Source organism: Poeciliopsis prolifica, unplaced genomic scaffold, assembly GCF_027474105.1.
Source record: "Poeciliopsis prolifica strain line A6 unplaced genomic scaffold, Auburn_PproV2 SCAFFOLD119, whole genome shotgun sequence".
Classification (NCBI taxonomy): Eukaryota; Metazoa; Chordata; class Actinopteri; order Cyprinodontiformes; family Poeciliidae; genus Poeciliopsis; species Poeciliopsis prolifica.
The window spans coordinates 585,898-611,819 of NW_026562494.1; the positions used below are offsets into that span (position 1 = coordinate 585,898).

Consider the following 25,922-nt stretch of genomic DNA (forward strand, 5'->3'; position numbering starts at 1 on the left):
TGTATAAAGTATTTTATTAAAATTAAATTACTATAAATTTTTATGGTCAGCAATTAATTGTATTAGACACAATAATTGATTTAAACTAAAAAATGCATAATTTACTATCACTATTACTGTATTATCACTGTAAATAAATACATGACTCGCTTTTTAAATTATTTAACTATATAAAATAAGTCATAATTTCTTATTTAGTGATTATATTACTTATTGGTTGTTACAGCCCCTGACCAACAGGGGGACCTCCACAATTTATTTATTGTTCATAAAAAAAAAAATTGGGACCTGTCAATTACAAAATTAATCATATTGTATTTTCAAAGATTATTTTTAGCAGTAAAGATGTAATAAAGAGCAGACATCCATATTCGCCCTGCAGGAAATGGTTCCTTCCTGCTTGGAGCTGCAGATGTTCAGCAGCAGACAGGAAACCGGGACCGGCTGTGGAGGTCACTATGCTGCTGAGAAAAATAATAAAGTTAGCTTTTCGATTTAAAAACAAGAGAAAGAAAGGGAAGAGTGTCAGTTTTTAACTCAGTTTTTCTCAGAGAGGTGAGTAGACTGTGAAATCATCAACCCTTTAGCATAGTTAGCTTAGCTACAGACTGTTTGCGTCCTTTTCATTAGCATTTAATGAATTAAGGAAAGAAATTAGCAACATATTCATATATTTAACGTGTCCATTGTGCCTTTTAGCACTTAACAGGTGAGTCAGTCAGCAGTGGCTCTCGTCCCTCCTGACCCGTCCTCTCCTGCTGCAGTATGAAACTTTTATTTTAAAAAAGATTTTTTTTTTTCACATACTTGTTAAAACTCATTATGTTGTGACAGAATGGTAGGAGAGATAATCTGTGAAATATCTACTTCCTAAGTGCTAGAAACAACCAGTCAGTGGCAGAAGAGTGTTACTGCTGTCAATCACAATGCATGTGGCTGCTCATCCCTATGCTGCAGCTAGCATAGCCTGTTGTTAAAGCTTACTCTAGTTAGCATAGCTGCCAATGACAGCAGATAAACATTTTTCTGCAATGATAAGTTGTTTCTCCCCCATTAGCATATTTAGCAGTGAGTGAATGAGGTTGATTGACAGCACTAAGATCCTCCTCTTGGTTCTAATTGGATATTTTGGTTGTTTTAGTGCTATTACTCTAGCCAGTAATAGTAGCTCAGGGAGCAGGTGGAGGAGATTGATTGTTTTCACAGATTATCTGTCTCATAACAAAGTGTCACAACATGGTGGCAGCTTTAACAAATAAGGAGAAAACATAAGTTTATTAAAGTGATATACTGCAGCTTGAATAAAATGTAACTACATAGCATTTTTGAGAAGACTGGATAGCTTTGTGTATTTTGCATGTTGCCTATGACTTGCTGGTGGGGAGAGACATTTCAGTAATCTAAAACTAATAGAAAATATTTAAGCAACCTCCTTGCATTCTGGATATGGACTGTTGGATGTGAGAAACCAAAGAAAGCACAGCAGTTGCAAACCTTTAAAATTGTGACACTTTTGATGGTTCAGATATAATCAAAACATTATATCAGCAGCTTCATCGGGGGTCCAATTCAATTTTTTGTCAGGGGGCCCAAGATTCCTGGCAGCGACCCTGGCTTCAGTAATTAACAGCAGTTGAAAGAGGCTTTTATTTTGAAGGGTTAGGTGTGTAGAAGTGTAGCTCAGGCTCAGATGAGAGTCTGAAGGTCATAAATAGGAGGATTTATTGACTGTCATTTAATGTTGCAGTGGTGAGAATCTGTTGATGTAAATCTCAGTTTTACGTCTGAATATTTGCTTTAGATGAAACATTTAGTGATTATCAGATCAACAGTCACACAGAGAGATTTTATTTTGTAAACATCTGGAGTAAAATGTGAGTTGCTCTTTGTACCGCGGCGCCCTCTGCTGGACTCATGGAAACACTGCAACGAGTTGAAAGAGCAAAAATGTTCATAAAACAAAATAAATACAAGGAAAATGAGACTGAGTTTGTGTCTGCAGGTTTCCATGGTGCAGAGGAGACGGCAGATGGTCAGAAAGGATTCCATGTGAAGGACTCACCTCAGTTCACCTGTCAGACCATCTCATACTGGTTGGTGCTGATGAGGTGGGCCAAGCAGCAGGCCAGAGACGTCCCGACCACCTGGGACAGAATCGGGTCACACTGGGTCCAAACATCAGTTACGTGTCAAGGTCAGGGGTCAGTACCTGAGAGAAGGCGATGCCAAACGTCACGCCAGCTATGACAGCCATGTTGTTCTCTATGAAGGACACCACCAGCTCATAGCAGCCCTGCAGAGACACAGAGACGGGTCATTGAACAGTCCATCCATCCATCCATCCGTCCGTACATCCATCCATCCATCCATCTATACATCCATCCATCCATCCATCCTTACATCTATCCATTCATCCATCCATCCATCCATCCATCCATCTATTCATCCATCCATCCATCCTTCCATCTATCCATCCATCCATCTATTCATCCATCCATCCATCTATTCATCCATCCATCCATCTATTCATCCATCCATCCATCCATCCATTCATCTATCCATACATGCATAAACCTCTTAATAGGTAAATGAGAACCAATAGTTTTATCTTTTACTTCTAAAGTTTTCTTGCTACATGAAGTTTTCTGTAATTGTTTCTGCACACATTTCATTGAGGCATGAAAAAGATGAGTTTCATTAATGTGTAAAGAATGCAGTAAAATGTAACTGAGATCAGCATTTCCAACCAACTGAATGACTGAACTGTTGCAGATGTTATCTTCCTGGAGGTTTCAGCCATCGTCAGTCAGAACTCTCCTGGTGTGTATCTGTGACCTCCTGACCTGTCTGTAGACTTTGTGTGCAGCCAGAGTCGCATTCTTCAGTTCAGCTTTGCTGCACTCCACATAGGTAACACAGCAGCTGGCAGGGAAACCGCTGGCAGGAAAATACACACTGCTGAACCAGCTGGTGTAGTTCTGGACTCCACAGCAGTGTAACTGAAGAAACATCCAAAAAGACGCAACGTTTAAAGGCTGATTCTGTTTTTGGTTTCCTGATGAGTAAACTAGTGCATCGTCTGCGTATGGTCTGTTCTGCAGGTTGCCATGGTGAATGTAGAGAGACCATTAATTGATAAATATGAATGCTGCTCTTTCAAAGACAGAGAAGGAAAATAAAAAGATTAAAAACTAGAAACCTGGAAGGTCTGAGTAGAAGCCCTGAGGAACGCTACGACCAGCTAAGGGTTAAACTCTGCTGGACTCACTGTGCGCTGGACGCTGTCCACCGCCATGCTCCTCTCATCGTATCCATTGTACCACATGACGGCCTCAGAGTACGACGTCAGGAAGGTTCCTTTAATCTGGCGACACACAGCCGATCAGATGATTTACCGAGTCAAACGTCTGAAATGAACCAGAATGTTTCAGACCTCATGACGAAAGATGAATCCAGAGATTCCAGCGACGAGTTCGATCATGAACACCAGAGACAGAGAAACAGCATACTGGAAGAGGTCAGGGGTCAAGATGAGACATTCTGCTCCCTGTAATCATGTTCATTTGTTAATCTGTGTCCCTCAGGGTGTAATCTGAAGAGACCTCCCACCAGTTTGAGCATCCAGGGCCGACCCCTGCAGGTGGCGACGCAGCCGAACAGTCCGAACAGGACGATGGCGGCGCCGGTACCGACCAGCGCGTACGGAGCGTTGGTGGGGCTGCTGGAGATCAGCAGCGTGTACGGCCCCAACATGAACTTCCACCACAACCCCACCGACAGCAGGACCACACCTGTCACCTGAGGGGGCGGAGCCAGCGGTCATACTGACGGCCAATCAGCTGCTTGTTTTAAATAAATCATGATTCCTGATCTCAGATCCTGGTTCTGATCCAGACGACAGAACCTGCCTGATTCGGATCAGAACCGGACCAGATGGGCCGAGACACAGGAAGGAGGCGGGTCGTGATTCAGCAGCACATGACTGAGCGAACAGCGGCAGCCAGGTGACAAAGTGACAACCAGACGAGAAGCAGAGCAGCAGCGACGCTAACGGCGCAGATTCACTGACGCAAGGTGAATTTAATAACATTAATGATTCATTTCTGTTCCTCTGCTGGAACAGGAAAAATGTTATAAAGCTCCAAAAACCAGAAAAATTACAATAATTCATATCCAGTCAATGTGGGGAAATGATGAATCGATCCGTCTGTGGCTCAGCAGAGCAGGAGGAAGAAAACAGGAGGAAAAGGTTCTGTGAGCAGCACAAACCGTCCAGACCGGGTCCAAAAGAACCAAATCATTACATTCCTAAAATAATGCACCTGGTTATTTATCCCAAAAGTTATTGGTTTTCTTGCATATGTTAATGTATTAATTTTATCTCTAGTCATAAAGTCAGATTATTTTGTCTTTTCACTTTAACAAAATATAATTATGTGAAACCAGTTGAAAAGAAAAGATATTAAATAAATAATTAGTTTGTCTGATAGAGGTTCTGCTCCTGGCTGCCTCTAGAAACCAGGATCTACCTGCAGAAGGAAAAACGTAAACTCTGCTCCTCTTCCTCAGCCTGCCAGGGGAGGAAGAGGAGGAAGAGGAAGGTCCTCACCCAGAAGATGAAGGAGTAAAGCAGCAGCAGCATCTTCAGGATGAAGATCACTGGTTTGGTCTCCATCCTGCTGGGAGCCATCATCAGTCGGACTTCAACTGGACCCGCTGCTCCTCTTCCTCTGTCTTTGTATGGGCTGAGGAAGGCTCTCTGAGGCGTCAAACGGCGTCCTCTGCTGGAGGAAAATGTAACTGCAACATCCTCAAACGTTACAGGGATTTTTCAGAGTCAGTTCAGTTGTAGTTTGTTTTTAGAGTTTTTACGGAGCGGTTCTGGATCGGTTTGGGTTCTGGGTCAACGCAGATGAACGTGTGAACATCCAAAATGTGTCGGGGTCGGGGTAGTTAGGGGTAGTTGGAGCTGAGACGCCTCACCTCTGTGTGAATTGTGTGGTCATGGTGTGAAGTATGATGGTCACATGGTGCTTCCTCTACAGACCAGCCCTCAGTGGGACAGAAACCAGAGAGAAACCGGGTCATCACTACGGCCCGCGTGATGTTCTGCTGGAGCCGCCACATTAAAGGCTCAGCTGCACTGAGGTCCGGTTCTGACTCTGCTTGATGTTTGCCGCAGGTGGTGTTTGGATGACGGAGCTGTCAGAGCATCCGTCACACAGTCAGACCAACACAGAGGTTCTTGTTCTTTTACAGCCAGATTCGGTCCAGGACGGTCCGATAACCACGGTTTTAAACCAACCGTTGCTGCTCCAGCTTCAGGTCATAACCGGGTTCTACAGAACTGGGCCTCAGAACAACAACCCCAAAGGAACTGGACCTGGTCCTGGACACCAACCAGGTCTGAAAAACACAGCGTCCCAACATCATTTTCTGATGCTAGTCGTTTGAATTTTACAAAGATCCGATCAAAGTTAGAAACACTGCTGAGCAGAACCATGGAGGTTCTGTTGGGTCAGAGGAGGTTCTGTTCTTTAGGTCAGTTAGTATTACATCAATTATTTCTATTTGCTAAAAGCAGAAATTGTAGCTAAAACATCTTTTCATTCTTTCTTCAAACTCAAAAGTTCACATTCAATCAGCAACCAGGTTTTAAATGTTCCTTAAATATTTTTACATAATGATCTTTCCTCAAGTTATGAAGCTCCTGCGGTGAAACAGCCCTCAGCATGATGCTGCCACCACCATACTTCACAGTGTGAAGTATGGTGGTTTCTGTCCCACTGAGGGCTGGTCTGTAGAGGAAGCACCATGTGACCATCATACTTCACACCATGACCACACAATTCACACAGATCATTGTTACATTTCCTCCAAATGTAACAATGATCATTATAAACAAACAGTTTAGTTTCATCAGACCTCCAAAAATGAAACTTTGTCTGTTGACATCTAAACCAACTGATCTGAACTTCACGACTGAACATCAACTAGATCGCCTGGTGACGACACCACATGATGCAGCTGTCAGGAACACCTTATATGGTCACTGAAGATTCTAGTCCTCATGTTTAAAATGTAATTTTAAGCTGTTGTGAGTCTAAAACAGGAAGTGACATCAGTGAGGGGCTGGAAGGAGGATCTTCCTACACCTAAAACTACAGATCTATCATGAATTCATCAAGAAGCCTTTTGTGGTCCAACTGATGTTTTCTCAAACTGCAGCTCCCCCTGCTGGTCAGAATTCAGAATGCAGCTTTTTTCTGACCCGTCTATTGAATGACAACACAGAAACTCAAGCAGGTTTCAAGTTTTATTTTCTCCAGACACAGTCATCGTCATGTAGATCACAGTTGTCCTTACAGTTGGTGAAATTAAAGCAGATTTATTTATTGAAGATTAATATACTTTTATGTATAGGACAGAGATGAGGACATGTTGATATATGTAAGATGATATATGTATATGTAAGATGATATATGTAAGATGATACAGAGAACCTCAAAGGTTCTCTGTATCATCTGAAGTATCCAGATCAGAACCACCAGCAGTTCATCACAACCAGGATGATGAGACGATCACAGTTTTGTCCTCTAAACCCGTACCGACCAGGGCGTGAAGGAACCTGGCTCAGCTGGAGGGCACTGGGAGGAAACCAGCAGAACCAAAGAATCAGGAAGGGTTTTATTTCTGTAGCACTGAAGCATGTTCCTGGAGGTTTTCATACCAGTTTGGTGAATCTGTCACAGCAGGCATTGCGGATCCTCTCTGCAGAGGCCGGGCTGTCCAGCCTAAAGGGTCCCGTCATTTTTGACTCCGCCCGGGCGGCTCTGACCGCGTCTTTGATGGCGTAGAAAACAGACGCTGCCAGGAAGAGCGGAGGTTCGCCCACCGCCTGGTAGAGAGAGAGTCGGTTTAAAATGTCCTGCTCTGCATGAGAGCAGGGATGTTTCTGTCTGCAGGGTCAACAGGAAGTGACATCATTTACCTTGGAGGCAAAGATGGCCTTTTCATTGGGAGCATCTCGGAGCAGAGAGACGGTCAGCTGAGTGGGAATGTCGCCAAAGGCTGGAATCTTGTAGGAACCAGGACCCCGAGTGAGGAGGACCCCCTGTGGGGAGTAATGGAGCTCCTCCAGCGTGAAGAGGCCCAGACCCTGCATGAAGGCCCCCTCTACCTGGAGAACAGGAGAAGATGTAGACCAGACAAGGGATCCAGGTAAACAACGGCAGAGTGTTTGATGTCCTACCTGTCCGATGTCAATGGCTGGATTCAAACTGTGGCCTACGTCCATCACTATAGTGGTGCTCAAGTTCTGCCACACAAAATGATGAGAAATGTCCAAAAGACTTCCCTTTAGCAGGTTGAAAGAAATCTGAGGGTTAAAGAATGAAGACAGTACAGACCTTGTGAGCTCCAGTCAGACAGTCTACCTCCACCTCTGAACAAGCCACTCCGTAGCTGTAGTAGTTGAAGGCTCTGCCTGAGTTGGTGTCAAAGTCATAGCCCAGATCTGGAGTCCTAACGAAGCAAGGAAACCGTTCTAGTTTGGTTGAACTTAAGTCAAAGCAGTGACTGAACTTGAAAGCTCACTTGTAGAAGCCGTTGGCACTGAGGTTGACTCTGTCGAAGTAAGCAGCATTCACCTAGAAAACACAAACCAACATTGGGATATTTAAGATGATGTTGGGTTAATGTAGACTAAAGAAAAAGAAACAACAAGACCGTGTGACTTATTGGTTCTTCTCACCCAGTCCTCCCAGGATCCTTTGGGATTCTTGGTCTTAAACCGCTCCAGGCGCTCCAGCAGAGTCTCACAGGCATTCTGAACGGCCGCCCCGTTGAGGTCGGAGGACGAGGACGCAGCGGTGGCGCTGGTGTTGGGCACCGTGTTGGTGCTGGTCTCTGAGATGAAAATCTTTGAACAGGGAATACCCAGAACCCTGCTGGCAACCTGGAGGCAGTTCAGATGCACATGATGCTGAACTTATTTTCTTGCTTATTTTAATACAGCACCTTTATACAGTAATTTATGCTTCCAGAAAGCTGCTGCTTTTTGATGACCATGAGGCGGGGCAGTTCCTTCTTCAATAAGGTAAAATCAGCAGCTGAAGATGTGATGATAATTTAAAGAGGGTTGTGTGTTAACAAGCTGCTTTTACAGTTCTCCACCTGGACCATCTTGGTGTGAAGACCCTGTCCCATCTCTGTCCCTCCATGAGTCAACAACACAGAGCCGTCTCTGTAGATGTGGACGAGAGCACCAGCCTAAAGACAAAGAACACAGTAGGTCAAACTTATTCACAAAAAAACTCCTTAGACTCCTCAAAAGCTGCTTGACCCGCAGCAGATCACAGCCCAGTAGAGCGAACCTGGTTGAGGAAGGTGGCTGTAAAGCTGATGCCAAACTTAGTGGGAACGATCGCAAGTCCTCGTTTAGTCCATCGGTTCTGTCTGAAACACAAAAACCTTTTTCTGCACTTTATTTTCTTCTGAGGTAAAGGAAGTCAAAGCCAGTCAGAATTATCCATCAGTCTAGTTGTTGTCAGTTTGAAGCTAAACGTTTCCTTCAGATTCATTAGGTTTACCTGTTAAAGAGATCCGCTGCAGCTCGTCGCTGCTTGTATTCAGACCGTGAAAGACACTCGTCCCAGCAGCGGTCCAGTGTGAGCCCCTGCAGGATCTGGTTGTAGGGCGTTGACTCTCCCTCCAAGTACAGGTTCAACCGGCGTACCTGTAGGGGAACAGACTCGTTAACTGGACACTTCTACACCAGAGTCCAGCTGCTCAGACATTTATTCATGGACAGACCTCCTCAGGTGAGCGGCCCAGACTGTGAGCCACATCTGTAATCCAGTTCTCAGCGACCATCATGCCTTGAGGCCCTCCAAAGCCTCTGAAGGCCGTGTTGGATGGAAGGTTGGTGTGACACAGGAAACCTTGGCCACGCACGTTTGATATACGGTATGAATTTTCCATGTGGAACAGAGCACGCTCCATAATCTAAATGAGTACAAAGAAGCAAAGTATCGTCAGCATAGCGTGTGATCAAAAGAAGAGAAATCCTGGTTGTGGATGAAACTCACTGCCTGCGAGAGATCCAAGGAGTTTCCAGAATTGCTGTAGAAAGCCACATCCAGAGCGACTACCTTCCCACTGTGGAGGAAACCAACCTACGACAGAAACAAGAGCGAAGCTCAGATCCTCCCAGTAATGTTACCTTTGTCAGAAGCTTAGGTGAACTACGTATACTTTGTATTTCCCGTAGAACGGATGACGTCCTCCAGTGATCAACATGTCCTCATCTCTGTCCAGCATACACCTGACAGGTCTCTTCAACCTGAAACACACAAAACTCTTTTAATCTTTGGAGTTTCAGAGTTTTAACATGAGACGAGGGTAACCTACTTGTTTGCTGCCACGGCAACAACAGTGGACAACACAGTGGTCCGACTTTCTTTTCCTCCAAACCCTCCACCCATCCGCTTAACTCGTACCAGCACCCTGTTTGCTGGGACACCCAAGGCCTTTGCTACAAAAGACTGAAGAACAAGAGACAAACAAAAATGTGTCGGATAGGAGGGTTGATACTTTCTACTCTGAATGAAAGTGAGCATTTAAACTTGTCAGAAGAATTAGGGTTAGGGTTATTTGTGGTTTTGAACATGGCTGACAGCTTCCTGTGGCGTACCTGTGTTATGGACTTTGCAGAGATTTCTGATTGTTACCTGAGAATCAGAAGGCGATTGGCTGGAAATGAAGAGCTCCATTTCTCCATCTTCTTCTCGGGGAACAGCTAAAGTGACGTTTGTCTCCAGGTAAAAATGCTCCTGACCTCCCATATGGATCTCACCTTAAAGACAGTCATTGGCTGATTACTATCTAATTAACCAAGGTCAGATGGAGGTCAATGGGCAGATTGTTTTACCCTCCAGTATGTGATCGGCTTGTTTAAAGCCTGCTTCAAGGTCTCCATTCTGGATGGTTCTGATTGGTTCATAGAAGGACTGGGCAGCAATGGCTTCCTGTTAAAGGAAACAAAAATGTGGTTCAGTGAGTTTTACTGTGATTACTGAGCGTTCAGGTGTTTCTGGTCTCACCTGGATGGTGACGATGGGCGTCAGCTCTTCATACTGGATCTTCACAGCTTTGGCAGCTCTCTGAGCATGAAGCTGAGAGTCGGCCACCATGGCACCGATAATGTGACCCACACAGGTCACCTGTGAAAACAACAGACTCATCATTAACCTGATCATGGCAGATCCCCCTGATTGATCGGTCTGCCAAACTCACCTGGCCGTCGGCGAAGACTGTCTCGTCTTGTCTTACTCCAGTTATGTTACTGCCGGGAACATCTCTGGCAAAAAGACAGCAGACGACTCCGGGACACTGCTCTGCCGCTGATATGTCCACAGAGCTGCAGCAAACACACAGCAGGTGAGACCGGACAGGTGTGTGTTACTGTCCAGGTGTGACTGCAGCGTGTCTTACAGTATCCTAGCGTGAGCCTTGGTGCTGGTGATCAGGGCCAGGTAAAGCTCGTTTTCGTAGAGAGGCACATCGTCACAGTAAACTGCCTCACCTGTGGCCTGCTTCAAGGCTGAAAGGTGCATTATGGGACGGCCCACCATGTCATCCTGGTTCTGCCCCTCTGGCACCGCCTGGAGGTTGAGCAGAGAATTACACTCCTGGACATTAGATGCGTTTGTCTGCGCGGTGGATGTGTGTTTGCTGTACCTGGTAGACCTGAATGCTGGACGGTGTCTCTGGATGGTAAATCTCTGTGGCACTCAGACACTCTGAGCTAACCTCCTGAACACTCAGACCCTGACAGAACAACAAATCTGAAAACACTGTCTGGTTTTACTTTCATTAGATGGAAGAAGTTGAACTCAATGAGACAAACCTGCAATCTGAGCTTCTGCAGAACCGTCAGGTAGAACTTGTAGAAAAGGCTTAGGGTCAGGGTCTGCCGGTACGTCACCATGCCACCAGGTGCAGAGGGGTCGAGGCTCATCTCCTCTGCCAATGAGGAGCAAGCCTCCTGAAGAAGCTCCTCCCCCCACTGCCTGCATAACGCAGCACATTGTTGAGTCCAGTCTTCCTCTAACGGTTTCATCTTCACCCTTCAGTTCTTACCTTCCCAGCAGCCGGTTTGCCGTCTTTTTGGCCAGTACTGTCACCGGCGCCATGCCACCATAACTGAGCCTCAGGTCTTTAACTATATCAGTCCCAGGAGAGAACATGGCGCTCATCGCTGCAGTGACGATGCTGATGTCATCCTCACGGCGTGGGGACTGCTTGAAGGCTGAGACGAACTGACACTGTGGGGAGAGGAAAGGTCAGCTGCCTCAAATGAGAGTCAGGATGAAAGTAGGCAGAGAAGATTATCAGCAGAGGACAACCAGACTGTCTTGAAGGTTTAGGCTTCAAGACATTCATGATGTGACACAAACCTTCTTGCTGTATGGGATGAGTATAGAGAGCAGGATCTCCTGAGGTCGTACAGTTGTCTTCCTGTAACCTGTGAAGAAACTGTCGTCCATCTGAACCTCTCGACTGCCATCTAGTGGATGAAGAAGTGAAGGGTGGCAATTAAAATAGAAAATGGAAAAGTTTGCTTGATTTCCTATAACATTTGGCTCCAGAGAGCTTCATGGTCTACTGAATGACCACTAGGTCTTCAGGTCCTGCAGCTGTAGAATAAACCCACATTCTGCAGCTTCCACCACCGTGCTTGACTGTTGGTTCTGTTCATAATGGTCCAACATCTCTGTTGTTCTCGTCTGTCCAGAGGACAGATTGTCTGCAAATTGATGGACTTGAAGATGACCCAGGTAGATGGGCAACACTAGATGCCTCTCTGGGGTCTTTGCTGATGTCTTTCCATCAAACTGAGGAACTTCCTGTTCTACAGTTTCTGCACCACCACAAAGACTTTACTGAAGCAGCAAGAAGAACAAAGGTTTATGATCTTTACAGAGATTAATGTGCGATTTGCTGTTAATCATCTGCAAAGACCTGAATGAGAAGATCCAACTGAATTACTCATGAACCTTTTGTCCTTTCAGGCTTCACTAGCGTCAGAAAACATTAAACACTTTGTTGCACAAGTTCTGGTGAAAACTTATGTAACAGGCTGTTTACATGCAGAAAGACGTCCAGTTTGGACTCTTGATTAAAGGTCGCTTAAGCTCCGCCCACTCTGACAAACAGAGACAGTATGACATCAGGACGTTTTGTCTCTCAGTGGCTGCATCTTTTGGAGGAGTCTGGATTCATTTTCGTACAGAAACAGAACCAGATAAACTTGGAGGAAAAGTTCTACCTTTGTCCCTCAGTGTGAGTTTACAGCCCGCCACCATAAACACAGGGTTGAGGTCTGATATGGGACTGGCTGTCATGATGTTTCCTCCAATGGCCTGAAAACACAATCAGTCACACAGACTGTACTCTTGTGAGATGATTTCAGATGATCTGAGCGTTCTTTAGAAACGCACAGCTACATTACGGATCTGCTGTCCTGCGAACCATCGCAGCTGCTCCAAGATGGCCTGGAAGACTTGAGTCTGATGAGGAGGAAGTCTGTGAACGGCCTCTTTCAGCACCGTCCCCATGTGACTGAGGGTGCATGCTGCACCAAACACGATGCCTATAGACCAGAGAGGATGCTTAGTCACGTCTTGTGTTGTATATTTTGAACTTTTAGTGTTAAAATGACTGAAGTTTATGATTTGTGGTACTTTAGGAAGAATCATTCTCACCATCCTCAGTGTGAGTCACTGCGTTCAGCTCAGCAATGAAACCCGGAGCCAAGATCACAGGGTACACCATGTTTTTAAATTTGACTTCAATACCTACAACAGGAACGATGGATGGATGGATGGATGGATGGATGGAACGATGGATGGATGGACGGACATTGGACGAACGTTGGACGGCGGTAGAGAAGCAGAAAACTCACCCACTTCGGTGTTTCCTACCACCAGTCGGGCGTCTGGATGTCTCCACTTCAGGAGCAGAAGCTCTTCCAGGCTCTCGGGCTGCAGCCATGTTGTCCGGTCTCCATGGAAACACAGACTACGTGATGATCTTTGACTCTTTGACAGATTCTATGGGAGAAGAAAGGCAAGAAGAAAGGTTTAAGTCATTTATCAAATAATCAGTGGCGGGTTGAAATAACTTGTTGTGGACTATTTGCTCACACTAAGTGTGAAATTAGACTAAAAGTAATGATACCACAGCAGGTAGAACTGTAGTGCTATAGTTGTGTAGTACACCTGGACTGCTCTGGTTCCTTCATGAAGTTTAGAGTTTTGGCTGAAACAAAAGCCTGTGTTCAACCGTATGCAGATGATAGTCAGGTTTATTTGTAACATATTCATGGTATTTTGCCTGGTTTAACTTATGAAACCTCTTTGAATGAATCTCCAGAGGTGTTGCGTTCCTCACCAGGAGTTCAGGGGGGAAGATGACTTCCTGTGTGGGATCGTACGGCTCAAAGTCTGCTGTGTTGAACAGAGATGTGGCCTCCTGTGAAACGATGTACATTTAATGCTGGTCAGACTAGAGGTATTCGTACTGATGTCGGCTTTTAGTGAGGCTTGCCTCTGGTTTGTCCTTTGACCCTTCGAAAGCTCCGCTCCCATTGGTAATACAGCAGCCATTTTGTCCTTTGCCTCCACAACATCCTCCTTCCTAGAAGAACACAAAGTAAAATTCTTCCTGTCTTCATGTGGACAGCTGGAATCTGCTGCTGTTTTATGGTAAACACCTATCATTGTTTTGCTTTTTTTTACCCCTGCTAGTTGTTACTGTCTCTATGATGACAGCTTATGGTCCTTACGTTGATACCGACATGTTAAAGTTACTGAAACCAGAAACATGAAGCCATCTGTTCGTACCACCGTGAAGGTTTTGAATCCTCCAGAATCGGTCTGTATCCCGTACAGCGGCACAGATTTCCTGAAAGAGAAGATTATTTTTATTACTGCAATGAGAACGACTCAGATTAAGATGAGAGTCAGAGTCTGATGCCCCCAATAACAGCAACCTTGGAAGGCCTCCTCCACTTCGGCCATGTTTGGAGTGGGGTTGTTCCTCAGCAGTGCGTACATGGACATGACGATTCCCGGAGTGCAGAAACCACACTGAGAGCCGTGAGACTTGGCGATCCGTTCCTGAACACAGAGAACATTAATGCCACTGATGAAGCTTCAGACGGTGACACCTGGTCTCACCTGGTCTCACCTGGTCTCCTGGTCTCACCTAGTCTCACCTGGTCTCACCTGGTCTCGCCTGGTCTCGCCTGGTCTCACCTGGTCTCACCTGGTCTCGCCTGGTCTCACCTGGTCTCACCTGGTCTCGCCTGGTCTCACCTGGTCTCACCTGGTCTCGCCTGGTCTCGCCTGGTCTCACCTGGTCTCACCTGGTCTCGCCTGGTCTCGCCTGGTCTCACCTGGTATCACCTAGTCTCACCTGGTCTCACCTGGTCTCGCCTGGTCTCGCCTGGTCTCGCCTGGTCTCACCTGGTCTCACCTAGTCTCACCTGGTCTCACCTGGTCTCGCCTGGTCTCACCTGGTCTCCTGGTCTCACTGGTCTCGCCTGGTCTCACCTGGTCTCACCTGGTCTCGCCTGGTCTCGCCTGGTCTCACCTGGTCTCACCTGGTCTCACCTGTACAGGGTGCAGCTTCCTCGCCACGCTGCCAATTCCCTCCACCGTTGTGACGGCAACCAGGTGTAGAGAGCACAGGGGTGCGAGGCAGGCGTTCACGGCGTAGTGTCTGATATCAGTTGAAGACAACAGCTCTTTGAGCAGCTGTGAAATCAGTTTGTTGGTGTGAAAAGTCTCAGAAGTCAGGTGGAAAGCACATGACCGCAGTCCAGGCACGGTTCATTCACCCAGCGGAGGATACAGCAGCTGCTGCGGCTCCGCCTGGTATCGAGACAGCATGACGGTGCAGGCGCCGCATCCCCCTTCAGCACAGCCCAGCTTGGTTCCTGTCAGCCCCACTGAGACACACACCATGAGTTAATGTGGAAATCAGGAAACCAGTGGTCAAATCTTCACTCCGACCTCCTGACTGCTCATGTACTGAAGGTTAAGATACAAAACCACAGCCTGGTCTAAATCAGCAATAACCAGAGGAAGTCCAAACTCTTCACTCAACCAGAGACCTGAAGGGAAATCGTCTTTCAAAGTCTTAAACCTCATAACGTCCAACATCATGTCTCTGGTTCTTCTAGAGATGCTTCATATCACGTTTCTCCTCAAACTCCGTCTTGATGCATCATCCTGCTGTCTCCTATAAACAGTTTTTCTATTAAACCCAGAAGCTTCTCTTTGATTCTGTTGACTCATCCTTCTTCTCCATCAGCCTCTCTCTGACCTCTGACCTTTTTCTAGTTTACTTTCACTTCATTCTGGGGTTCCTCAGGGGTTCATCTTGGGTCCCACATCTTGCCTGGTTTAAATCTTCATCACTGATTCCCTGTTTTTCCTTAAAGATGAAGAACTGCTGATGCAGAACGTCTTCAACCCGATCGACTCTAAACTCAAACTGACAGGAAGTCGATATAAAATTGTTGGACTCGTTGCAGATGAAATGTGGGTGGGATCTTACGTTTTCTCCTCAGGTACGTCAGCAGAGTTATCTCAGGATCCGGGTTCTTTTCAACAATCTGCAAAAGTTAACAGAATAAAAATTAGGACGGATTGGGTCTGAAACCAGAACCAGCCGATCAGATAAATCCTTTCTGAATATCTTCTGTTTTCTCCAAACTGCAGATGATTAATGAAGATTTCTCCATTCGGGTCGGGTCGGTAGAACCGAGCCTGGTATCAGTGGGTCAACATGCAGCATGGGATCAGACTGAACTCCTGAGTTCCACCAGAACCAGAACCGACCGGTCTTACCTTCCTTCCATTCACGAAGAAGATGAGCTCATCTGAGCCGGTCCGGTTCTGAGAGTCGGCCATGGTTCTGTTCCTGCTGGTCTCCATCCTGCTGCTAATGAAGCTCCTTCAGAGGAAGGCTCCTCCTCTTCCTCCTCCCAGAACCTGCAGTCCAACGGGAGTCGGATCCGTTCCAGACATGTGAGTTGAAGCGACGCTGCCGTCAGGCCGACGACCCGCTACAGTCAGAACTTTGATCATAAACTTATTACACGCCTCTGCAGGCTAATTATTCACAGCGGGGGGTCAAAGGTCAGGACAGTATGGCTTAGGTAACGGGTTTAGAGACATGAGGTCACGTTCAGCAGACATGGAGAGTAAAAACGATGATTATTAATCATAAAAATACGATAAAACACTTAATACGCAGAAAAACCAAATCAGAACATTTGATTTAAATCCATCATCAAACTAAATACACACATCAAAATACACACTAAATACACACATTGAGTCACACCAGAAACTTTTACATTGAATAAGAAAACTAAAGAAATGTGAAAGGGTTGAAATATTTTTTATTTCTCTTATTGATAAGTCAAATTAATTTCAATATGAGACGAAGATAATCTGAGTAAAAATGTAAATATTTTAGTTTCATAAAACATGACGATACTTTTACTTTTTCTCTCTGCCGACTCGTCTTGTACATTCTGCGACTCCTTCTCTCATTCCCTGTGTCGTAGCAACTGCCACGCCAGCGTCTGTGCTGCTCGCTTCTCCTCTTAGGTCCACGCTTGCACATTTGATTTTTCACAAATGTGTGAAAAAGTATCCACTCCCCTGACCTAAAATCATGTTTCTAATTCTGCTGATGGAGCTCTAACCTTGACCTTTGACCCGCTCTGCTGAACTGATTTTCTTTCACTGATTCAGTTTAAGTCTTATATTTTCTTTCTTTGCTCCATATTAAAGGTTGATGATTCACATCAGTCCTTCACTCTGAGCTTCATGTGACTCACGACTTCGAATCGATTCGATTTGCCCTCAAGAAACATCCACAAAGACTCTGCTGTTAGTCACCATGAAGACGATGCAGCGTGTAAATGAGACGCAGCGCGGCGTTTAATGTGAAACCTTTAACTGGTCAGAGCTACGAGCAGGGAGCCGAACACACAGCCCTGAGGAACTCCACTCCCAATAAATTCACTTAAATGTTTATATGTTTTTATTTTACATTTTAGGAATTAAAATGATACAAAAGTACAACAATAACCTCCAAGCATTTACATTCCAGCGCTATCGCTCCTTCAAACAGTGAAAACTACCCAACACTGAGCAATGTGTCTTTATGTCTTCATCTGGAGGTCGGGTCCAGTCGGGTCCAGTCTCGTCGGGTCAGGATGGATCAGCTTGTTGGCCCCGGTTTCACAAAACAGAAGAAGAACTTCGAGGTAAAAGACAAAAGGTCACTCTGAACAGTTTTTTGGGTTTCATGTGTGAATCTGCCTCCAATGCTCCGTCGCAGGAAGGCTTTTATTTTGAAAATCAGGAAGCTTGGACCAAGTGGAAAGCCTCCGTTCTCCTCCCTCAGCCTTTCCCTCTTCCTGGCCTGCACCAGGCTGTAGACCACCGCTCCCAGCGTGTTCCTGTCATGCTGAAGCCCCGCCCACCGCCGCGCTCCACGAAGCTGGACCGCTCGTCCCGATTGCTCACGAAGTAGGTCCGAACCTGGAGGAGGAGACGGGTCAGAGTTCACCTTAATACCGTGACCTGGAGCTGAAGCACAGACCTTTCCATGTCGCTCACTGATGCCTTTCACATGAATGTCCTCTGAGCTGCCGTAGGAAGCCCTGCTCCACCAAAATGCAGAGTGGCTTCTGGGACCTGAAGGAGATGATGATGATGATATGATGATGATGATGGCTGCATAAGCTCCTCCCACAAACAGGTGCTCACCTGGATCCTCCCGCTGACCCGGTGCTCTCCATCCGGCTCGCCATGTTCACCGTCGCCCCCCAGATATCGTACTGCGGCTTGGTGGCGCCGATCACACCTGCGATCACCGGGCCGTGAGCGACACCTACAGGCCAGAGAGAGAACTGCATAAAACAGCTGGAGGTTTTAAATCACTTTGAGAGTCACACTATTACTTATGGAAAAAAATACATAGAAAATACTGGAGATGAAAAAACTAAGATATAAAAAAAAAAAATTATAAGAAACAAAAACAAATGTGATCCTAAATTAAATATAAATCATTGAAAATCATTTTTTAAATATGGTGAGAATTTGAAAGGAACTCTTTCTGTCTTTGTGTGTGTCTGTGTGTGTGTGTGTATCTGTGTATCTGTGTGTGTGTGTGTGTGTGTCTCTCTCTGTATCTGTGTGTGTGTGTCTCTGTGTGTGTGTATCTGTGTTCTGTGTGTGTCTGGGTGTATCTGTGTGTTGTGTGTGTTATCTGTGTGTGTGTGTGTCTCTGTGTGTGTGTGTTTCTGTGTGTGTGTGTTTCTGTGTGTGTGTCTCGGTGTGTGTATCTGTGTGTGTGTCTCTGTGTTTGTGTGTATCTGTGTGTCTGTGTGTGTGTGTGTGTGTGTGTGTGTGTGTGTGTTTCTGCCCCCACCGACTCTCAGCTGGAACTGGTTCCCAGTCTGCGTGTTGATCTGCCGCAGCGTTTCCTGCATGGCCAGAGCGAACAGCACCAGCTCACTGAGGTGACGCCAGCTGCCGTCGCTCTCCTGATGGACACATCGCCGTTAGCAAGCGGCCGCAGCACCGAGCCGAGGCAGGAGGACACTCACCTGTCGTCAGGTGAGAGGCCCGAGGCGGCCATGTAGGAGCTGCCGATGGTTTTGATCTTCTCCACCTCCTGGAAGTAACACTCGTCCAGCAGCTGCAGCGACAGGCAGGCTGGTTAATCAGGGTGGACCAACATCTGGCCCGGGGGCTGTTTGAGGCCCGGAAAGGATTTACTGATCACGAGTAGAAAATGGGGGGAAAAAAACTGTCCAACTACAATAGAGAACAAGTAATATCTCAGTACATTTGAAATATGAGGAAAAACTGACTCACGTAATTTTTGGGCAAGATATGAAAGTTTTTCTTAAGTCAATAATTTTTTAAAAGGTGGAACACTGAGTTCCTTTAGCTGTTTTTTTTTCTTAGTTTAGTGAATTTATGCTTTAAATTTGCCAGTTTTGGTATACAGTTTGGACTTCCCAGTGAACCAGGTCTGAGCCGTTCTGACCTCGTCAAAGTCGCTGATGATGTGGTTGAGGAGCCGCAGACACTCGACGTGCTGATGGACCAGTTCCTTCTGCTCATAGAAGTCGGAGAATCCGGGCAGCGAGGCGAACAGAACCCCGACCCGCTGGTACGACTGGGCGTACAGCTCCTAGTGTCCAAACACAGCAGCAGGTTGGTTCATCAGCGACAGAGGCATCGTGGGATTGGTCCGCCCAGGCGGTCACCTCGTTGTTGGTGTCTCTCTCCAGGAAGTGCTGAGCCACGTGAGACGGCAGGATGTTGAGCAGCAGACACTCGTTGTGTTCACGCTGCTCCTTCATGTCCTCCACCTCCTTCCCGGCCTGCAGGCGCCACAGGAAGTCCAGCCGCGCCATGGCCTCCAGCTACCAACGAAGAAGAGCGAGAATAAGATGCTGAAGACAGAGGTGAGCAGTCTGTCCTGCTGGCCTCACCTGTCTGCTGTTGTAAAGCACTGCCACCACGAACATCATCATGAGAACCAGACAAACGCCCCCCTGGCAGAGCTGCTGGGAGCTGACCTCAGATCAGATCAACAGGGAGGACAACGTGAGACGGGAGACGGCATGAGGCGGCCGTCCTCTCAGAGACGTCCCACAGCACCTGAATGTACCTCTGAGTCTCGATGATGTAAGTGTAGAAACCGGCGGACAGCAGCAGGAAGGCCAGCTGCAGCATGCAGCTCAGCCTGAGGAACACCGCACAGGTAACCATAGCGACCACCGCGCTCAGCACCATGAACTGTTGACAAAAGGTTGGACAGGTAACCATGGTGACTACTGAACTGTCAGGGAAAAGCTGCACAGGTTGAAGGCTACTGTCATGTTCCTGCTACAGGCTAATGCTACAGGCTAATGTACAGGCTAGTGCTACAGGCTAATGCTACAGGCTAGTGCTACAGGCTGATGCTACAGGCTAGTGCTACAGGCTGATGGTACCGACTAGCGCTACAGACTAGTGCTATAGGCTAATGCTACAGGCTAATGCTACAGTCTGATGCTACAGGCTAATGCTACAGGCTAATGCTACAAGTTAGTGCTACAGGCTGATGGTACCGACTAGCACTACAGACTAGTGCTATAGGCTAATGCTACAGGCTAATGCTACAGTCTGATGCTACAGGCTAATGCTACAGGCTAATGCTACAAGTTAGTGCTACAGGCTGATGCTACCGACTAGCGCTACAGGCTAATGCTACAGGCTAATGCTACAGGCTAATGCTACAATCTGATGCTACAGGCTAGTTCTACAGGCTAATAATACAGACTACCGCTGCAGGTTACTTTTGTAGGTAGGACATTAGCTTCATGTTCCAGGAGTCCAGAATGAAGGAGCTCTCACCTCTGGATGAGTACAGATGTTCATGTCTGACCATCTGGAGGGAGGTGGAGTCACAAATGCTTCAGTAACGCCGGATTCTGACCAATCACACCAGAGCTGAAAGAAGAAGAAACTTCATTTGCTTCAGTGCTTAAACTTTGACCTTCACAGTATCAGATCCAGTTTCCCAGCAGCCCTGAACACAGCATGAAGCCAATAACCTTGTGTGGGTTGTGACTGTCAAAATGACTAAAATCAAAACATTCAGACTTACGATGTTCATCGAGGCGATCACAGAGTTGACGGTGATGGCAGTTAGCATGAGGAGAGTTCGTGCGCACTTGGTTTCATGAACCCAGCAGCAGAGTGACTGTAGAGGGGAGGGGCAACGTTTAAATTCCTCCCCCAGAGTCAACAACAGGAGCAGGAAGTAGACAAAGCCACTGATGATGAACTGGGCCACCATCGGACTCCCACCTCAACAAGACAGAAACAGCACCGGTTTGGTAAACGAGGATAAATACTCGGCATTCCTGTTTCGCTGATGATGTTTCGTTTATACCAGAAGTTGGTGAGGAGCAGTGTACATTAAGTATACATAAACTGAAACAATTCAATTTAAAAACCTGTTTTATGTTATCAGAAACATTTTGGTAGGAATTAATCTATTGGTTAGTGGAGAAGCATACCTCGGTGCAGGAATTAGCACCTGGACGGCCATCAGCAGTAGGAGTAGGATGAAGGAACACACCATGTTAGACTTGAAGAGTTCATCTCTCATCTGAGAATACTGAAAAAGAAGCAGACTATGATCATCCACCTGCCCATCACACCTGAAACAAACCAATCTCCAAACAGGAAGTTACCTTTCCCTCCACTTGGGAGTCCTTGAACACCTGAGAGAAAGTGGTGATGTGCTCTTTCCTCATTCGCTCGCTGCTTCGCACTTCCATTGCCTGGCGGATCCTCTTGTTCACTTCCCGTGAACCGGAACGCTGAGCTGTGATGTGATTGGGCAGCTGGGTGAGAGAGCCATTGGTGAAAGTGGCCAGGATCTATGGGACGGACAAGGGAAGAAATAATGAAATGACTCCTGAAAAATCCAGATTTTTGTCAACTATATTTCATGCTCTTACGAAATTCATCCCCAGGATGTCTCCAAAAGGCAACTCAGCACTCCAAGTTGTGAGTTCATCATAACTTGGACGCCTTTAGGTGGCTGTGCCTCTCCCGTGTTGCCGGGCGGATAAGGTAAGTGTCAACGTTGTGTTTCCGTAGAAATTCGCTCCGGTCCTGGCCATGGCCCTGTTCTGTCTCATAGATCCCACCCAGACAGTCCAGAGTGGCCTGTGAAATGTGCACCTGCCTGAGAGAGGAATACGTCTCTTAACCAATCGCTGGAAACATGAACTGGCTTTAGCTGTTCTGAGACCCAGGTGTTGGTTTAAACTGCTGACCCAGGTATTCCTGCAGCTTCAAGACAGTTGGCAATGTCAACATCCCAGCTCCAGATGTCAAACTGCCACTTCTGAAGACCCAGCACCCCACAGAGGACAGAACCTGAGTGGACGCCAATTCGCATGTCCAATTCCCTGCAGCTCCCGACGGACATACCTGCAGCATCGTGTTCATGTGTCAGAGACGTCTGCACAGATGGTGTTTGGGGTGTCTGTTGTCTTACCGTATGGTGCTGATCATGCTGAGGCCCATCTCCACACAGCAGCGGGCGTGGCCGCGCTGGGGTTCTGGGACTCCAGACACACAGTAGTAACAGTCACCAAGGATCTTTATCCGCAAACACTGGTGCTCCTGCTCACACGAGAGAAACTTTAACCTCGTCCTCAAAGGAGGCTGACAGTTTTTATTTTAGAAACTGTTGAAAAAGTCACCAGACCTCAGCCAGCCTGTCGAAGCGTCCAAAAAGCTCGTTAAGAGTTTTAACGAGTTCCTGAGCCGAAAGAATCAAAGAGAGAGACGTGAAGCCGATGATGTCTGCAAACAGGATGCTGGACAAACAGAGAAGATGTTTACTGGTGCGTCAGAAGCTGTAGATCACATAACATCGCTTTGCTTCAGATCAGAAAAGGGTTTGGCAACCTGACGTCCTTGTAGTGGTGGATGTAGATTTTATGGAACTGTTGAGGCAGCAGATATTCATCCACTGCAGACATGTCGGCAATCATCTCCAGAACCAGGAAGCGTGGTAGGATGGACATTACCAGACGCTCCTGAGAGAAAGATGACAGAATTGGACATGTTCATCTTACGTAAGAGTAAATATGCCTAAGAGGGGAACCCTTTACCTGTCTTTGGTTCTCCCTCTCCAGTCGGACTCGTCCTTCTATACATCTTCGTGTCTCCAGAAAACTCTGCCGCTGAGTCCTGTCAGATAGGTAGTTCATGAAGATACCGGCGGTATTCATCGCCAGGTACAACAAGCCTTTTGAGAAACACCTGGACAAAGGAAAGAACATAAAGAAGGTGGAGAGGCATTTAGACTGAAAAGGGAAGACATATGGCAGTAAAAAATGGAAAGTCTAAAAGTTTTTCTAACCCTTGATCAGAATTTGGTCACTGTAGTGCCAACAGACATCCACTAGGAGGTGCAGGGTGGAGGTGATTGTCCCTGCGGCAATTGCCCAAGGCAGGGGGAGCGGCAACAGGGTGTAGGTGGAGAACAGAGTGAAGAAGACATACCAGGAGTGATCGGGTTCAGCCCAGCTGAAAACCCGACCAACACCTGGACGGTCTGAGACCCCAGGTGAGCACCGACAGGAACCTGCAAATCCAGACCTGTTTATAGTCATCAAATATTGTTGGGACGTTGAACAGCCTTGTTTCAGCCATACCTGAGCCACTGTGGTGAAGTCATCACCTCCTTGTTTGCCACTGCCAGCCCACAGATCCGGCCCACAGAACGAGCGACAGGCCGGTCAGCCAGTCACAAGCCACCGCCCCCAACCTGTTGGCCACGTCACCAGAGAGATGAACAGCCGGATGAAGATGTCGATGAGGTTGGTGACAACCAGAGAGGTTCTTCGCTGAGCTGACGAGAACTGCTGGTAGGTCAACTCCAGGTCAGCAGACCTGGAGGTCCAGATGAAACACAAGTTTTAAAAAACTGTTGAACATCAGACTGTTTTTCCTTTTTGTTTGAGCTTCTCTACTTGAATGTCAGCTGCATGGTGGGAATGAAGATGCCTCGGATCGTCGATCCGTACGACACAAAGAAGTCGGCATCGGTAAGCAAACGTTGTGCGACTTGAGTTTGTACAGAAATCCTTGGAGCTGGATGAACTCGCCACAGACGATCGACGCTTCTGCCAAAAATTGCCACGTGACGTCTTGTTGCGAATCTGCCTGCAGAACCACAGAAAGAAACCAATTAAAGACCAAAACATCCCAATGCTTGTTCTTGGGACCTGCTGCTTGTGGCAGCAGGTGTCGTACCTGTTGATGTCTGCAATGTAGGCGTCTGTGACGGTGATGCGGTGTCTGCCTCTCTCCAGGCCGCCAGCGAGCCTCAGAGAGTACAGGTTGTGCTGGTCGATGATGTTCCTGACGGCAGTCTGCCACAGCAGACGTTTCCTTCGTAGACCGTGGGCGGGGCTGATGTTCGCACTGAAGGTGATGTCACTGGGCTGTCTGGCTGATTCACAGTCGCCATTTATCAGTGTGGTGTTGTTGTCAGTCATGGTTATGTGGGTGGTAGGACTGAGCTACGGAGCTGTGTGGAGCAGAAACCATGAAACACTCGTCTGATTTCAGTCAGGATCTCTGCCAGACCATTGTCCATTATGCCAAATCAGTGCAGTCACTCAATAGTAATCTGATAGATCCCTTAATTTCCCACTTTATGGCTCTTAAATCAAGGGTCAAACTTTTCTCTGAGGTGAACCTCAGGGCTCTACTCTTTGCCTCTTTGGTTTTCTCAAACGGGACATCTTTGATTCCAAGAGGATTTAACATCAACAGATATAACAAGTATTATTATTATTATGCTTAAAAGTGCATCTTATTCTCTATTTCCAGTTATTTAGTGGTTTCTACCTGGTGTCTAATACTCTGGTTTTCTTGTCTGTAATCAGCAGAGGCCTCCACTGAGCTGTCAGAGTGCTGATGAAGCAGATGGTGTTAATCTCATGCCAGTTGAGGCCAGCGCCATGCTGCCATGCTGTACTTCAACTTCCTGTTGACTCAACCATGTTAAAGTATCCAGAACCATTAAAGAGGATTCCTGCTTCCCACCAAACTGAAACCTTTAGATTCAAGGTAAATTGGCTCAATGGGAACAATCAGTCGGTAAGAAATGGTAAAGGGTTTTATTGAATCCTCTGAATATTAGTTCATAGGATGAAAACCTGAACAGAACCGAGTCGTAGTTGTACTCACTGGTTGCAGAATTCAGTTTCTGTTCTCCAGTAAGGCCTCTGGTTCTGGAGGTTTGTCTTGTTTTTGTTCTTTGCTGCTTCCTTGTTCATCTCAGGTTCATCAACTCCAACTTCTTCAGCTCAAAGTGATTTATCCATGAAACAAACACACTTTCCAAGCTCCTCATTTCTTCATCAGCCTCCTGAGGGTTTTATCAGCGGAAGCGTCCGGTCTTCATGGTGTCGGTGAGTAAAGACGGACGGTACTCTCGGGTCACAGCCAGAACCTGCAGCTCCTGAATGAACTGCAGGTCTGAGTGAGGCGCAGCAGCTTGGTGTAATGAGCTGAAGTTGACCAGCAGATGTCCCAGTGCCGCGCTAATCCCATCAGGACTCCTAAATGGACAAAAGGCTGATCATTAATCGGTCAGATTAAGCATGTGGCTGTGTCTGACCGTTCAGGTGCCTGATGGGATTGGCAGGCCTCCAACCAGGCCAGGTTGTGTTTGTGTGCTCAGGTTGTGTCACCATGTTGGTGGCAACTTCACAGATGGACAGAAATCTGAGAAGATGGACTGTAAGCATCTGATCAGGGAGCTAAAAGTGGTCCACTGATGTAGGTTCAGTGTGCTGCCACCTGGTGGCGAAACCTCTTCACTTTATTTTATGTTCAGACTGGATATAAAGTAGTGAAGGTATTTCCTGGTAACCGTCCATATCAGGACTTATTCATAAGAAATAGAAACAATTCATCAGTTTGATTGAACATGTGGAAGCTCAGGCTGATTTTATTCATTCCTGTCGACACAAACATGTAAAAATATAAAACTGTAACAATAACGTATCCATGCCAGCTGCTATCAAACAGTCGACCTGATAAAAGTCCGTAAACAGTCGCAGATGGTTCTGTTGGATCCTTCATGTAATCCTTCAGGGGAAACATGCTGACCCTTTCTATGGTAACGTAAAGGGAAGAAAGTCCAGTTAAAACTGAACCATTTAATGTTTGGCAGTGGAAATAAGGAGATTTTGGAGGCTGATTCTCATCATTTCACTGAAAAATGAAATA

The 25,922-nt window shown here is 46.6% G+C and overlaps 2 protein-coding genes, 1 long non-coding RNA gene and 1 pseudogene across 3 annotated transcripts; 1 reads left to right on the forward strand and 3 right to left on the reverse strand.

Annotated features, from left to right (window-relative positions):
* Positions 1–355: 355 nt before the first annotated feature.
* On the forward strand, positions 356–3,645 carry LOC129354843 (uncharacterized). Its single transcript, XR_008605204.1, has 3 exons — positions 356–555; positions 2,003–2,201; positions 3,585–3,645. It is a non-coding gene; the product is annotated as an uncharacterized LOC129354843 (long non-coding RNA).
* LOC129354842 (tetraspanin-7-like) lies at positions 1,828–4,979 on the reverse strand. Its single transcript, XM_055024374.1, has 8 exons — positions 4,610–4,979; positions 3,610–3,798; positions 3,434–3,508; positions 3,269–3,364; positions 2,844–2,999; positions 2,210–2,293; positions 2,063–2,144; positions 1,828–1,923 (listed from the first exon to the last, which is right to left on the reverse strand). The coding sequence occupies exons 1-7, from the start codon at positions 4,691–4,693 to the stop codon at positions 2,076–2,078; spliced, it is 753 nt and encodes a 250-aa protein (XP_054880349.1). The 5' UTR covers positions 4,694–4,979; the 3' UTR covers positions 1,828–1,923; positions 2,063–2,075.
* Positions 4,980–6,303: 1,324 nt separating this feature from the next.
* LOC129354844 (xanthine dehydrogenase/oxidase-like) lies at positions 6,304–16,007 on the reverse strand. Its single transcript, XM_055024375.1, is given in 36 exon segments — positions 6,304–6,647; positions 6,731–6,898; positions 6,992–7,180; positions 7,253–7,318; positions 7,410–7,524; positions 7,597–7,649; positions 7,754–7,957; positions 8,176–8,271; positions 8,376–8,457; positions 8,592–8,737; positions 8,815–9,006; positions 9,090–9,176; positions 9,256–9,343; positions 9,412–9,545; positions 9,732–9,856; positions 9,932–10,028; positions 10,104–10,223; positions 10,297–10,420; positions 10,495–10,664; positions 10,741–10,830; positions 10,910–11,072; positions 11,143–11,327; positions 11,460–11,569; positions 12,332–12,425; positions 12,504–12,655; positions 12,768–12,860; positions 12,968–13,115; positions 13,456–13,536; positions 13,612–13,701; positions 13,908–13,930; positions 13,933–13,968; positions 14,057–14,183; positions 14,679–14,787; positions 14,920–15,016; positions 15,628–15,685; positions 15,921–16,007. Coding segments are annotated over 36 exon segments (4,050 nt in total). The 3' UTR covers positions 6,304–6,596.
* A 1,097-nt stretch (positions 16,008–17,104) lies between these two features.
* Positions 17,105–24,941, reverse strand: LOC129354846 (adenylate cyclase type 8-like; annotated as a pseudogene).
* Positions 24,942–25,922: the final 981 nt, after the last annotated feature.

Coding starts and splice junctions, on each gene's coding strand:
- LOC129354842 (XM_055024374.1), bottom strand. CDS start 4,693: ATGATGGCTCCCAGCAGGATGGAGACCAAACCAGTGATCTTCATCCTG. Junction 3,000..3,268: donor TGGACAGCGTCCAGCGCACA/GTGAGTCCAGCA, acceptor ATGTTTCTTCAG/TTACACTGCTGTGGAGTCCA. Junction 2,294..2,843: donor CACACAAAGTCTACAGACAG/GTCAGGAGGTCA, acceptor GTGTCTCTGCAG/GGCTGCTATGAGCTGGTGGT.